Source organism: Pongo abelii, chromosome 9, assembly GCF_028885655.2.
Source record: "Pongo abelii isolate AG06213 chromosome 9, NHGRI_mPonAbe1-v2.0_pri, whole genome shotgun sequence".
Taxonomy (NCBI): Eukaryota; Metazoa; Chordata; class Mammalia; order Primates; family Hominidae; genus Pongo; species Pongo abelii.
Window position 1 is genome coordinate 68,130,013 of NC_071994.2, and position 14,764 is coordinate 68,144,776.

The following is a 14,764-nucleotide window of genomic DNA, read 5'->3' on the forward strand; positions in this document are numbered from 1 at the left end:
ACCCTTTTCCCTGTCAATTACTGCTTCTTTTTGGTCCCACCAGGCATCTTTTCTGTCAGATCAGCCTGAGCCCTACCTGCCCTTCCTTTCAAGATTCCTGGAGACCCAGATGTTTGCATCTTTCATTGACAACAAAATAATGTGTCATGATGATGATGATAAAGACCCTGTGCTCCGGGTATTTGATTCCCGAATTGACAAGATCAGGTTGTTGAATGTTCGGACACCCACTCTCCGTACATCCATGTACCAGAAGTGTACCACTGTGGATGAAGCAGGTAAGGCCTCCTTGGAACTGTACATTCTAGCCTCTTGGATTATGTCATTAACATGTCCCTTTTCCTAAATATGCCAGCCTCTTTATCTGTTTCTGCCTTTGTGTATGTGGTTCCCATTGCCTGCAGTCTTCTTCCTTGTTTTTTTTTTTTTTTTCTTTTTTTGCCTGGTTATCTTCTCATCCTTTAACACTGTTAGTTAGGAATGGATCTCACTGTATGTAGTAGAGACCCTAATCAGCAGTGGGTTAAACAAATAGGGGGTTATTTTTCTTATATTAGCAAGAAGTACACAATTGGTGGTTGCTGGTGTTGGCTCAGCTGCTCAACAATGTAATCAAGAACTGAGATTCTGTCTTTTTATTCAGTGAATCCTTGTTGTTGGCTTTTATGGTCATACTGTTGCCTCATTTTTTTTTTTTTTTTAAAGGATGTCAATGAAAGCCTCATGGTTACAGAAGCTCTTTCTTTTCTGCCCTTTTTTCTGCGTGTGTGACAGGGTCTCCCTCTGTCACCCAGGCTAAAATGCAGTGGTGTGAACATAGCTTACTGCAACTTTGAACTCTTGGGCTCAAGTGATTCTCTTGCCTCAGCCTCCCAAGCAACTAGGACTACAGGCATGTGCTCCCACGCATGGCTAATTAAAAAAAAATTTTTTTTGTAGAGACAAGGTTTTGCTGTGCTCCGTCTGGTCTTGAATTTTTGCGTTCAAGTAATCCTCCTGTCTTGGCCTCCCAAAGTATTGGCATTACGCACATGAACCACCACACCCAGCCCCAGCCCCAGAAGCTTTTTGTATTCACATTCGAGGCAAGAAGAGGGGAAGGTTGATGCCAGCTGTATTTGCCATTCCACCTTCTTTTTCTTTCTTTTTTTTTTTTTTTTTTTTTTTTTGAGACAGGGTCTTGCTCAGTTGCCTAGGCTGGAGGGTAGTGGTGCGATTATGGCTCACCACAGCTTTGACTTCCTAGGCTCAAGCAATTCTCTCACCTCAGCCTCCCATGTAGCTAGGACTGCAGGCGCATACCACCATACCCGGCTAATTTTTTATATTTTGTGGAGACAGAGTCTCGCCGTGTTGCCCAGGCTGGCCTCGAACTCTTGGGCTCAAGCAGTCCTCCCACCTCTGCATTCCAAAGTGCTAGGATTATAGACGTTAGCCACTGTGCCCAGCCTATTTTTCCCACTTTTATCAGAAAGCAAAAGCTTTCCCAGAAATTTCTAACAACTTTCATTGTCTCATAGGCCAAAATCATATTATATGATCACCCTCAAGTGCATGGGAAGCTGTGAAAGTAAACATTGAACTGGGTATAATGTTACCCTGAACAGTATGAAGGTCTATAAGCGAGAAAGAAGGGGTGAATTAATTACGAGTAAGCAGTTGATGGTATTTGCCACACAAACCTAGCAGATGTGTTTCCTTCTCTATGAAGCCTTCTCTGATGCCCCCAGACTGAGTCAGCTGATTCTGCCTCTGTGTTCCTGTGGTGCTTTGTGCATGCTTTTACTCAATAATCTCTACTTTTTCTAGCTATCATTATTAGGGAACAACTTAAGGACGGAGATTGTATTTACTCATTTTCTTACCCCCATTCTTCTGGCATTGTACCCAGCACGTAGGGATGTTATAATCTACACAAATGATTGAACATGTCCTTTTGTTTAGAGGACTCATCTACATCAGTTTAGCTAGAGAATGGTTTCAGCTTGAAGTACTAGATTAAGTAGTGTGTTCACTTCCCTGCAGGATGTTCAGTGTCCTTGTTAAGGCATTTTTGTATATTTTGGTCATTCATTTGCTGCATTTTATAACTACCTACCAGATGCCGAACGTATGGCAAGTCTTCAAGAAATATTTGCCAAATGAATGAATATGCCAGGCTTGTTTCTAGGCTTTGAAGATATAACTGCTGAGAGTTTAGACAAAGTCTTGCATTTTCTAGTTCAAAGTCTTACATTTTCTAGTTCAGGAACCTATGTTCTAACTGAGTTAAAGTAGTCTAATTTCATGGACAACTTGTCCTCAAGCCTTTGCCAGAAGGACTGTCATCTTAATGAGGGTCCTGGAACAGGAGTGAAAGGTAAAGAGAGAAGACTAGAAAATGTAAGGGAGACGTGATTTTGATTTGTGTGTGCCTAATTTCTCTTAACAGTGTCTTTTTGAGAACAAAATCTTTTATTTTGATGAGGCCCAGTTTATCAGTTGGATTATGCTTTTATTGTATCTAAGACATTTTTGCCCTACCAAGGTCACATAGAGATTTTCCCCTATATTTCCCTGTAGAAGTTTTTATAGTTTTAGGTTTTACGTTCAGGTCTCTGATCCATTTCAAGTTAATTTTTTAAGTAATATAAGTTATGGGTCCATTTTTTTTCATATAGATATTCATCTATTGAAAAGACCATCCTTTCTCTAATGAATTGCCTTTTTGCTTTTGTCAAAATGTTATTAGTCTGTATATGTGTTAGTCTACTTCTGGATTCTCTGTTCTGTTTCATTGATCTGTTGGTCTACATTTATACCAATACCACGCTGTCTTGATTACTGTAGCTTACATTAAATGATTACTGAAGCTTATATTAAATCTTGAAATCAAGTAGTGTTGATCTTCTAACTTTGTTCTTCTTTTCAAAGTTGTTTTGGCTATTCTGGGTTCTTTGTATTTCCATACATATTTAGAGTCAACTTGCCAACTTCTGCAAAGAAACCTTCTAAGATTTTGATTGATATTTGACATCCTAACAGTACCAAGTCTTCTGATCCATTAACATGGCATATCTTTCTATTTATTTAGGTGATCTTTAATTTTTCTCAATAGCATTATGTACTTTTCAGGGTACAGGTTTTATATGTCTTATCAGATTTTTCCCTAAGTAGTTCATATTTTTTGGTGTTATTTTAAATTGTTTTGTGTTAATATAAATTTGGTGCTATTGTATTGCTTTCTTAATTTTAATTTCTGATTGTTCATTGCTAGTATATAGAACTATAATAGCATTTTGTATGTTTATATTGTGTCCTGCAACCATACTAAACTAACTTTTAATAGCTTTTTTGTACATCCATCAGATTTTCCACATAGACAGTCACATTACCTGTGAATAATGATAGTTTACTTTTCCTTTCCACCACCCTGGATGGATGCCTTTTATTTCTTTTCCTTTTCTTTTTCTTATTTATTTTTTATTTTTTCTGTATTACACTGGCTAGAACCTCTAGTACGAAGTCAAATAGAAGTGGTGAGAGTGGGCATCTTATTCCTGTAAGTTTTTCATAGATAACCTTTAGCAGTTAAGGATCTTACTAGTTTGTTCAGAGTTTTTATATGAGGTGGATGTTGAATTTTGTCAAATGCTTTTTCTGTCTCTATCGAGGTAATTATGTGGTTTTTAGCTTTAGTTTGTTAATATGGTGAATTATATTGATTTTTTCTTTTTTTGTTGTTTTAATGGTGATGGGGTCTTGCTCTGTTGCTTAGGCTAGAGTGCAGTGGTGTGGCCATGGTTTTCTGTAACTTTGAACTAGTGGGCTGAAGGGATCCTCTTGTCTTAGCTTCCCGAGTAGCTAGGACAATAGATGTGTGCCACCATGCCTGGCTAATTTTTAATTTTTTTTCTAAAAAAAAATAATAATAAAAAAAGGAAATAACCTTCTTTATTTAGAGTAATATTCTTTACTGTGAAATCTATTTTATCTGATATTAATAACTACTCCAGCTTTCTTTTGACTAGTGCTAACAGGGCATATCTTTTTCATTATTTTACTTTTAATCTATTTGTGTCTTTATATTTAAAGGTTATTTATTGTAGGCAGCATGTAATTGGGTTTTGCATTTTTATCCAATTTGACAGTTTCAGATTTTTAACTGAGGTCTTTAGACCATGTACATTTAATGTGATTATTGATATTGCTGGGTTTAAGCCTGTCATTTTGCTGTTTGTTTTCTATTTGTCCCATCTGTTCTTTGTTCCTTTTTCTTCTTTTTCTGCCCTCTTGTATACTAATTGAATATTTTCAATTTTTTTTTCTTTTTTTTTTTTTTTTTTGAGACAGAGTCTTGCTCTGTCACCCAGGCTGGAGTGCAGTGGCGGGATCTAGGCTCACTGCAACCTCTGCCTTCCGGGTTCACGCCATTCTCCTGCCTCAGCCTCCCGAGTAGCTGGGACTACAGGCGCCCGCCACTGCGCCCAGCTAATTTTTTGTGTTTTTAGTAGAGATGGGGTTTCACCGTGGTCTCGATCTCCTGACCTCGTGATCCGCCCGCCTTGGCCTCCCAAAGTGCTGGGATTACAGGCATGGGCCACCGCGCCCGGCCTTTCAATTTTTTTTTATGATTTCATTTTATCTACTTTGTTGGTTTACTAGCTATAACTTGTGTTATTTTAGCAGTTGATTTAGGATTTATAGTACACATTTAACTTATCACAGTCTACTTTTAAGTGATACAATATCACTTTCCACATAGTATAAGAACTGTACAGAACTGCCAGGCACAGTCATGTGCACCCGTAGTCCCAGCTGTTTGGGAGGCTGAAGGGGGAGGGTTGCCTGAGCCCAGGAGTTTGAGTCCAACTTGGATCACATGATGAGACCCTGTCTCTAAACAACAACAAAAAAGAACTTCACAAAACTCTATTTCCATTTCTCTCTTCCTAGCCTACGTGCTATTGTAATTTATTTTACTTTTACATATGTCATAAACCTAACACTACGTGGTCATTTTTGTTTAAACAGTCAATTACCTTTTAAAGAGATTTGAATAATAAGTACAAAATCTAATACATTAACTGTGTAGTTAGCATTTCTGGTGCTCTTCTTTCTTTTCTGTAGATCCATACTTCCATCTGGTTTTATTTTCCTACTGCCAAAAGGACTTCCTTTAACATTTCTTGTAGTGTAGATCTGCTGGTGGTGAATTCTTTCAGCTTTTGTAATTCTTTCGTCTTTGAAAGGTATTTTCCCTGAGTATAGGTTAATAGTTTTTTCCTTTCAGTACTCTAAAGATGTTGCTCCAGGCCAGGTGCGGTGGCTCACGCCTGTAATCCCAGCACTTTGGGAGTCAGAGGTGGCAGAACACTTGAGGTCAGGGGTTTGAGACCAGCCTGGCCAACATGGTGAAACCCCGTTGCTACTAAACATACAAAAAAAAAAAAAATTAGCCAGGCATGATAGTATGTGCTTGTAGTCCAAGCTACTCAGGAGGCTGAGGCACAAGAATTGCTTGAACCCAGAAGGTGGAGGTTGTAGTGAGCCAAGATCGCACCACTGCACTCTAGCCTGGGTGACAGAATGAGACCCTGTCTCAAAAAATAAAAAATAAAAAAAAGATGTCGCTCCTCTGTCTTCTCACTTTGTAATTAGTTTATTTTCATGCTGCTATGAAGAAATACCCAAGACTGGGTAATTTATAAAGGAAAGAGGTTTAATTGACTCAGTTCCGCATGGCTGAGAATGCCTCAAGAAACTTACAAGCATGGTGGAAGGCACCCCTTCACAGCACAGCAGGAGAGAGAATGAGTGCCAGGAGGGCAAATGCCAGATGCTTATAAAACCATCGTATCTCGAGAACTCACTCACTATAGCGAGAATAGCATGAGGGAAACCGCCCCTGTGATTCAGTTACCTCCCACCGGGTCCCTCCCACCACACGTGGGGATTATTACAGTTCAAGGTGAGATTTGGGTGTGGACATGGAGCCAAACCATATTACACTTCCATTGTTTTCTGATAAGAAATCTGCTTAATTTTGATTAATTAAGATCAAAATTAATCATCCTTAATTTTGATCTTCTCTATATACAAAATGTCTACTTTCTCTAGCAGATTTTAAGATTTTCTTTTTATCACTTATTTTGAGCAATTTGATTATGATGTGGCTTGGTGTAGTTTCCTTCATGATTCTTGTGCTTGGCACTCATTGTGCTTTTTAGATTTGTGGATTTTTTGTTTATATCAAATTTGTAAAAATTCTGGCCGTACTTCTTCTAGTAATTTTTCTGTTCTCCCCATCCCTATTTTAGGGCTGCAGTTACACATACGTGTAATATCTGAGATTGTGTAAAGTTATCCCAGTACCGCTGATACTGTTTTAATGGCAACAGTTTTTTCTCTCTCTCTGTGACTTCTTTGGGATCATTTCTGTTGCTATGGCTTCAAGCTCACTTATTTTTTCTCCTGCATTGTTGAGTGTGCTTTTAACCCAGCCCGTGTATTTTTCATCTCAGATATTACAGCTTTCATCTTCAGAAGTTTGAGTTCCATGTTTCTAGTTTTTGTTGTTGTGGTGGTTTGTTTGTTTTTAAGAGGTTCTGCTTTGTTGCCCAGGCTGGAGTGCAATAGTGTAATTATAGCTCGCCATAACCTTAAACTCCTGGGCTCAAGTGATCTTCTGGCCTCGGCCTCCTGAATAGCTAGGAATAAAGGTGTATGCCACCATGTCTGGCTCATTTTTTTTTTTTTTTTGAAGAGATGAGGTTTTACTATGTTGCCCAGGCTGGTCTTGAAGTCCTGGCCTTAAATGATACCCTCACTTTGGCCTCCCAAAGTGCTGGGATTACAGGCGTAAACTACCAGGCCCTGGTAATCTTTGATTAGATGCCAGACACAGTGAATTTTACTATTTGAGTCCTGGACACTTCTATATTCCTATAAATATTCTCAATCTTTGTTCTGGGATGTAGTAGTTAAGTTACTTAGAAATAATTTGATTTCTTTGTGTTTTCCTTTTTCCTTTGTGTTTTCCTCTGGCAGGACCAGAGCATCCTTTAGGCTGTGATTAATTCTCCACTACTGAGGCAAGACCCTCTGAGTACTTTACTCAGTGTCCCATGAGTGATTAGATTTTCTAGTCTGGCAGGTGGGGACCGGCATTATTCCCAGCCCTGTGTGAGCATTTTGTATTGTTTCTTCTAATCCTTTCTGGTGATTCTTTCTCCAGCCTTGAGTAGTTTCTTTACTTGCGTGAACTGACCCATTACCCTGCTGAATGCCCTGCAGATCCCCTGGATTCTCTCTCTTCTCTGGTACCATTCATATGAATTCTAGCCACCTTGGTCTCCTTAACTCAGGGAGTCCACCAGTCTCTGCCTAGAACTCCCCTCCCTGAGCCACAGCCTGGAAGCTTTCTCTAAGCAGTTAGCTGGGATAGTTCTAGGGGTTACCTCATTTGTTACCTGTTTCTCAGGGTCCTGTCCTTCATTGCCTGATGTCCAGTATTCTGAAGTTTATCATTTTATATATTTTGCATGGGTTTTTTCCTATTAGGCAGGAAAATCAGTCCTTTTACTCCATCTTGGCTGGAAATAGAGGAGTAGCTAGATTCTTAAAGAATGTTTGACTTGATTTATTTGTGTGTGTATTTATGTGTGTGTGTGTGTGTGTGTGTGTATTCTCATCCAGAGAAAGCAATTGAGCTGCGTCTGGCAAAAATTGACCATACTGCAATTCACCCACATTTACTTGACATGAAGATTGGACAAGGGAAATATGAGCCGGGCTTCTTCCCTAAGCTGCAGTCTGATGTACTTTCCACTGGGCCAGCCAGCAACAAGTGAGTCAACCCCAGGGATTCACTAATCCAGCTCCCTAGCTGTAATAGGGTCATCTAGTATCTGGGCTAGGGCTGTTACCCCCAGAAGACCTTGTAATTTTCTAAAGCAGATATGGAGAAGACCCAGACTATCTAGGTTGTTTGCTTGTTTGAACAAGTATGTGACAGAATATCTTTCAGTTCTGCCTCCACTATGCAGATTGGGATAGCTCCATATGTCTAGGACCTGCAAAAAGCTGCAGATGGGTTAAAATCATCTCATGCCTGGATCCCATTCAACAGCAAGCTAGCATTGTATTTAATAAATGGCAGTTGAAATAATCAGATCCTGAACTGAAAAGTAGATAAGTTAGCAGAATTACTCATTAGTTACTTTTGAAGATGACTGTATCAAAGGCCAGATAGAGTTAAGCGAATATAGTTTCAGATCTATATGTCAAGTGTTTGTAGATGTTTCAAGAGAGACATGTTCCATGAGGAGGTATCTCTCTCATGTCCAGTCACTCATCTTTAATCTGCTCTTCCTCAAGGTCTCTGAGCTGTCTCTGGTGACTTCCTGGTCATTTCCTGTGTCCAGCATTGACTCTTAGTCATTCATGTTTTCTCCTGTTAGTTGACATTGCTTTTTAAGTGAGACATTATTAATTGCCTGCTTTGGTTCTGATTGTGTTAGGTGGACAAAAAGGAATGCCCCTGCCCAGTGGAGGCGGAAAGATCGGCAGAAGCAGCACACAGAACACCTGCGTTTAGATAATGACCAGAGGGAGGTAAGATAACTTAAGAATGACAAGGATGACCTTGCTCTCATGCTATGCACTCCTCTTTCTCATTTCCTGTTCTCTGATCTGATTCAAATGTCTCAGCAATGACCTCACCCCATAAAGAAGGGTTAATAATAGGTCTAGTTCCTGATATCTAATGCTGGGCCTGGGTTATCACAAATCAGAATGTAGGATGTTTTGCAAATTCCAGCTAGCTACTAACTGTGTTGTAATTTCTCATGCATGATGCTTCCTGGGGAGTTCGATAGGAACCTCAGAAGTTAAGAGTCTGAAACTTGGGAGAAATCCTTTAAAAATTGGTGTGAGTTTTTGTTTGTGTGTGTGTGCGCGTGTGTATATAGGAAAAAAGTTAATTTTTTTAAATTCTTTTTTTGTTTGAAACAGAGTCTCGCTTTTATCGCCCAGGCTGGAGTGCAGTGGAGCGATCTCGGCTCACTGCAGCCTCCACCTCCTGGGTTCAAGCGATTCCCCTGCCTCAGCCTCTTGAGTAGCTGGAATTACAGGCACCACCACCATGCCCAGCTAATGTCTGTATTTTTAGTAGAGACGGGGTTTCACCACGTTGGCCAGGCTGGTCTCAAACACCTGACCTCAGGTAATCCGCCTGCCTCAGCCTCCCAAAGTGCTGGGATTATAGGTGTGAGCCACTGTGCCCAGCCCGGAAAGAAGTTAATTTTGTTAGAGTTTTTTTCCTACTGTTTCTTACCTTAAATTAAAACAGATAATCTTGACTTTTTTTTTTCTTCTTCTTCAAAAGACTAAAGGAGAGGAACATTATTATCGGGTACCTGGAAACCCAAGATTCTTGAATTTACCTCCTGAATTTTCATTGCTTGTAAGCTGAGTTTCTCAGCTCTACTGTAACTTGCTTCTTAAGTTTCTAGTTACAAACTTCAGGTTGTAAACCCTGCCTTACTTAGTTGCAAAGAAGTTGTGAAAATGAATGTTAACTTCAGAAACCTATTTCAGTAACTTATCTTTGAGAAAAGACCCTGTAATTTTCATCTTGCACAGAGAGAACCCAAGAAGGCATACTGTTTTCATGTGTCTGGCAGCTCAGTGAATTGGAAAATAAATAACATATTCTCCCTTTGCTATGTTTTTAATGAATAAATTAAAATTGTAAGATATGGTTATGAATTTTCAACTGCTGATTTATAGGATACAGTTGCACTGAGATTTTTTTTTTGTGAGAGTAGCATAAGAAATTTTGGTTATTTGTGTTTTTTTAAAAGTCTGTCTTCTACCTAACCTCCTCATTACTATTTTCAGCAGTGTTTATTGACCACATTTTCTTGGTCAGAATCACTGAGTGTATTAGTCCGTTTTCATATTGCTGATAAAGACATACACCAGACTGGGCAATTTATAAAAGAAAGATTTAATGGACTCACAGTTCCACATGGCTGGGGAGACTTCACAATCATGGTGGACAGCAAGGAGGAGCAAGTCATGTCTTACGTGGATGGCAGTGGGCAAAGAGAGAGCTTGTGCAGGGAAATTCCCCCTTATAAAACCATCAGATCTCATGAGACTTATGCACTATCAAGAGAACAGCTCGGGAAAGATCTACCCCCGTGACTCAATTACCTCCCACTGGGTCCCTCCCACAACATGTGGGAATTGTAGGAGCTACAATTCAAGCTGAGATTTGGATGGGGTCACAGCCAAACCATATCACTGAGGTATCAAGGAATTCTTTGCTAAAGCAAAAAAAAAAAAAAAAAAAAAAAAAAAAAAAAAAAAAAAAAATCACTGAGGTAAACACTTTGAAATACAAAGGTGACAAAAGAGGTTAGTCTTGTCCTCAGGAAATACCAGTTGATATAAGGGAGCAAAGTCAGATAGAAAGATAACTTCAAGAGAATAAGCTTTTGAAATGACCATATGAGGAGCAAACCAATGTTTGATTACTGATTAGAGAAAGCAGAGGTTACTTCTACTTGGGGTCATCATCAAACAAGATGATTTGGAAGAGGAGCAAGCATCTCTTTAAGCCTTAGAGAATGATGGGATTATTAGAAGAGCTTTTATTTTATTTTGAAATGGGGTCTTACTCTGTCACCCAGGTTGGAGGGCAATGGTGTAATCTTGGCTCACTGCAACCTCCGCCTCCCAGACTCAGGTGATCCTCCCACCTCAGCCTGTCTAGTAGCTGGGACCACAGGCACACGCCACCATTCCCGGCTAATTTTTTTGTTGTTGTTGTTTTGTTTTGTTTTTTTGTATTTTTGGTAGAGACAGGGTTTCTTCATGTTGTCCAGGATGGTCTCAAACTTCTGAGCTCAAGTGATCCACCCGCCTCAGCCCCCCAAAGTGCTGGGATTACAGGCGTGAGCCACTGCTCCTGGCTGTTTTTCTTTTTTTTTTTTTTAATTTTTCATCTCCCTGGAGCTATAAGAAGAGCGTTTCAAGTAGAGGACATGGCAGGATCTAAAGTTTGGTGTGTAAATGTGTAAAGAAAGCTGTGGGCAGAATATTTTGGAGGAGGGTGGTATGGAGATAGCTAGCAAGTTAGGAGACAGGTAACTGCAGTCCAAGTAATAGTAATTGGACCCTAACCTTGGGGGGTTGGTAGTAGAGATAGATTAAGGGGCCATAAGATAGAATGGACAGAGTTATGCCACTGGAATAAATATGGGGGAAGGGAGAAGTTTAAGGTAAAAATGGTGGTTATGAACCTACTGAGAGGATATCAGAGTGCATTTTACTGCATTGATGTGGGTTCTGTGTTAAACAACATATGAAGAAGAATCACCAGCACATTATACAAAATTAATTGCAGTTGTTGTTTTGAGTGTGCAATCTTATTTTCCAGGCCTTAATTTTATACTTTATGATAGAACGGGTAGATATCTTTGATATGGGCAGAGGAGTTAAATTCCTCTCAGCTTGGTGGGGGAAATTATTTTCTCAATGTTACTCAGAGATTTGAGATTTGCTGTAGTCATGTGTTTTTTGACTCTTGTATCTTTTTTTAATTTAATTTAATTAATTAATTAATTAATTTTTATTTTTATTTATTTATTTTTTGCGATGGAGTCTTGCTCTGTTGCCCAGGCTGGAATGCAGTGGCGCGATCTCAGCTCACCACAACCTCCACCTCCCGGGTTCAAGCGATTCTCCTACCTCAGCCTCCCGAGTAGCTGGGATTACAGGCATGCATCGCCACACCTGGCTAATTTTTATATTTTTAGTAAAGACGGAGTTTCACTATGTTGGCCAGCTGGTCTTGAACTCCTGACCTTGTGATCTGCCCACCTCAGCCTCCCGAAGTGCTGGGATTACAGGGGTGAGCCACTGCGCCTTGCCTGACTCTTGTATCTTTAAATCAAAGGTAATTATACCATTCAGGGAGTGCTTTACATCAGCTAAAACAGAAACCATCATCTCAGTTTTTCCCTTTAATACAAGAATTAAATTAAAAATTTTCTGTTCCTAACTATCTGAGCCTAGAAAGAGGCAGCTAAGAAAGTGCGAGAAAATAAGCTGGGCATGGTGGCTCATGCCTGTAATCTCAGTACTTTGGGAGACTGAGGCAGATGGATCACCAGGTCGGGAGATAAAGACCATCCTGGCCAACATGGTGAAACCCTGTCTCTACTAAAATACAAAAAATTAGCCAGGTATGATGACGCGTGCCTGTAGTCCCAGCCACTCAGGAGGCTGAGGCAGGAGGATCGCTTGAGCCTGGGAGGTGGAGGTTGCAGTGAGCCGAGATCGCACCACTGCACTCCAGCCTGACGACAGAGCAAGATTTGTCTCGAAAAAAAAAAAAAAAGAAAATGTGAGAAAATAATGCCCTATTCAGGCACCCATCAGTACTGCTGACCTTTGGTTTATGTACATGGACACAAAGGGTCTTTATTTTTCTGTTTGATATAGAAGTACATCCAAGAAGCCAGGACTATGGGCAGCACTATCCGCCAGCCCAAACTGTCCAACCTCTCTCCGTCAGTGATTGCCCAGACCAATTGGAAGTTTGTAGAGGGCCTGCTGAAGGAATGCCGCAATAAGGTAAGCTGTGGACATCTCTGTATGTGTGCTATTTCTGTTAGCAGCCAAGGTAAGACCAAGGATTGGCTCTGACCACTCCCTCTGGATTTTAAAAATACTGTGGCTGGGCGTGATGGCTCATGCCTGTAATCTCAACACTTTGGGAGACCATGGCAGGAGGACTGCTTGAGCCCAGGAGTTCAAGACCAACTTGGAGAACGTAGTGAGACCTTGTCTTTACAAAAGTATTAAGATGGGCATGGTGGCACACACCTGTAGTCCCAGATACTTAGGAGGTTGAAGTGGGAGGATTGCTTGAACTTGGGAAGTCAAGGCTACAGTGAGCTATGATGGCACCACTGCACTCCTGCCTGGGCAACAGAGCGAGACTCTGTCTTAAAAAAAAAATCGTTAATATAATGAGACAGTACTAATTTTAAGATCCTGTTAATTTGAAATTAGGTATATTTGTTTTAAATAAAATATACCATTAATTGAGAGCATGCATACTTTGCTTGATAAAAACTTAATGTATATTCTATAAAAGTGAACAACAAGCCGGGCACAGTGGCTCACGCCTGTAATCCCAGCACTTTGGGAGGCTGAGGCAGGCAGATCACGAGGTCAGGAATTCAAGACCAGCCTGGCCAACATGGTGAAACCCCATCTCTACTAAAGACACAAAAAATTTAGCCGGGCGTCGTGGCATGCACCTGTAATCCCAGCTACTTGGGAGACTGAGGCAGGAGAATCTCTTGAACCCGGGAGGCGGAGGTTGCAGTGAGCCGAGATCGCCCCACTGCACTCCAGCCTGGGCAACAGAGCAAGACTCCATCTCAAAACAAAGACAAGATCTCACTATATTGCCCAGGCTCGTCTTGAACTCCTGGGCTTAAGTGATCCTCTTACCTCAGCTTCCTGAGTAGCTGGGGTTACAGGCATAGTTTTACATTTTCGACATTTTATAGTACTTTAAATCAGACTAGTCTTCACTCTAACTTACTTCAACAGATTAGTCTTACGTATATGCAGATGTTTTTGCCCCTTTATTTTAATCTGATAGCAATGTTATCTTATATCTAGAAACAGAAATTTACTGGGTACCTACTATGTGCCAGGCTAAAATGTGTCATTCAGTTTAAGCTTAGATTGTTTGGATGTTTCTCTGTTCTACAAAGACATTCATTCTTAATTTTTAATGTTTTAGTTACGAATTTAAATGTCTTTTCTAATAAAAAGAATCTTTCAACCAAGTCAGCATACCATAATTTTAGGGCAGTTCAACTAACTCAGTCTCTACTACATCCTATTTATTTATCAATGGAATAAAAATAGTCTCCTGCACTTTCAGTTCTAGGTGGTGCCCATTTGAAGTGATGTTCTTTATAGGAGGAAATAAAATATGCTGTCTCTTGCAGAAGAAATTATTACTGTTTAAAGCTAGATTGGCAGGGCACAGTGGCTCATGCCTGTAATCCTGGCACTTTGGGAGATTGAGGTGGATGAATCACTCAAGCCCAGAAGTTTGAGGCCAGGCTAAGCAACATGGCAAAACCTCATCTCTACTAAAAAAAAAAAAAAAAAAAAAAAAAAATTAGGCATAGTGGTGCACACCTTTAGTCCCAGCTACTTTGGTGGCTGAGGTAGGAGGATCATTTGAGCCCTGGAGGTCAAGGCTGCAGAGTGAGACCCTCCTCAAAAAAAAAAAAAAGAAAAAAGCTGATTAATATATCAGTACTGATATTTTAAATTCAGGTTAAAAAAAACTCTGGCCAGGCATTGTGGCCTCTGTGTGTGTGTGTGTTTGTGTAAAACTTCTGTCAGTTCACGCTGAGTAATTAATATCTGTGATTTTTTTTTTCCATACAATTTTGTCTCTTCTGCCTTTCTACTATGAAGAACATTGGTGATGCTGCATTTCTGCATTTTTTTTTCTAAGCTGCTGGACTGTCATTCTTTTTTTTTTGAGATGGAGTCTCACTGTGTCACCCAGGCTAGAGTGCAGTGATGCAATCTCGGCTCACTGCAACCTCTGCCTCCCAGGTTCAAGCAATTCTCGTGCCTCAGCCTCCCGAGTGGCTGGGATTACAGGAGTGCGCCACCATACTTGGCTAATTTTTGTATTTTTAGTAGAGACAGGGTTTCATCATATTGACCA

The 14,764-nt window shown here is 40.2% G+C and overlaps 1 protein-coding gene across 6 annotated transcripts in view; it reads left to right on the plus strand.

The window, feature by feature from the left end:
- Window positions 1-14,764, plus strand: part of DENND5A (DENN domain containing 5A) — a 129,482-nt gene that overhangs the window by 89,577 nt on the left and 25,141 nt on the right. For all 6 annotated transcript variants that reach the window (XM_024255110.3, XM_024255108.2, XM_054524687.1 and 3 more), the window contains 4 exons: window positions 44-278; window positions 7,678-7,828; window positions 8,502-8,595; window positions 12,496-12,627. In XM_024255110.3, coding sequence (XP_024110878.1) covers window positions 44-278; window positions 7,678-7,828; window positions 8,502-8,595; window positions 12,496-12,627 — 612 coding nt within the window. The remainder of the gene's footprint in view (window positions 1-43; window positions 279-7,677; window positions 7,829-8,501; window positions 8,596-12,495; window positions 12,628-14,764) is intronic.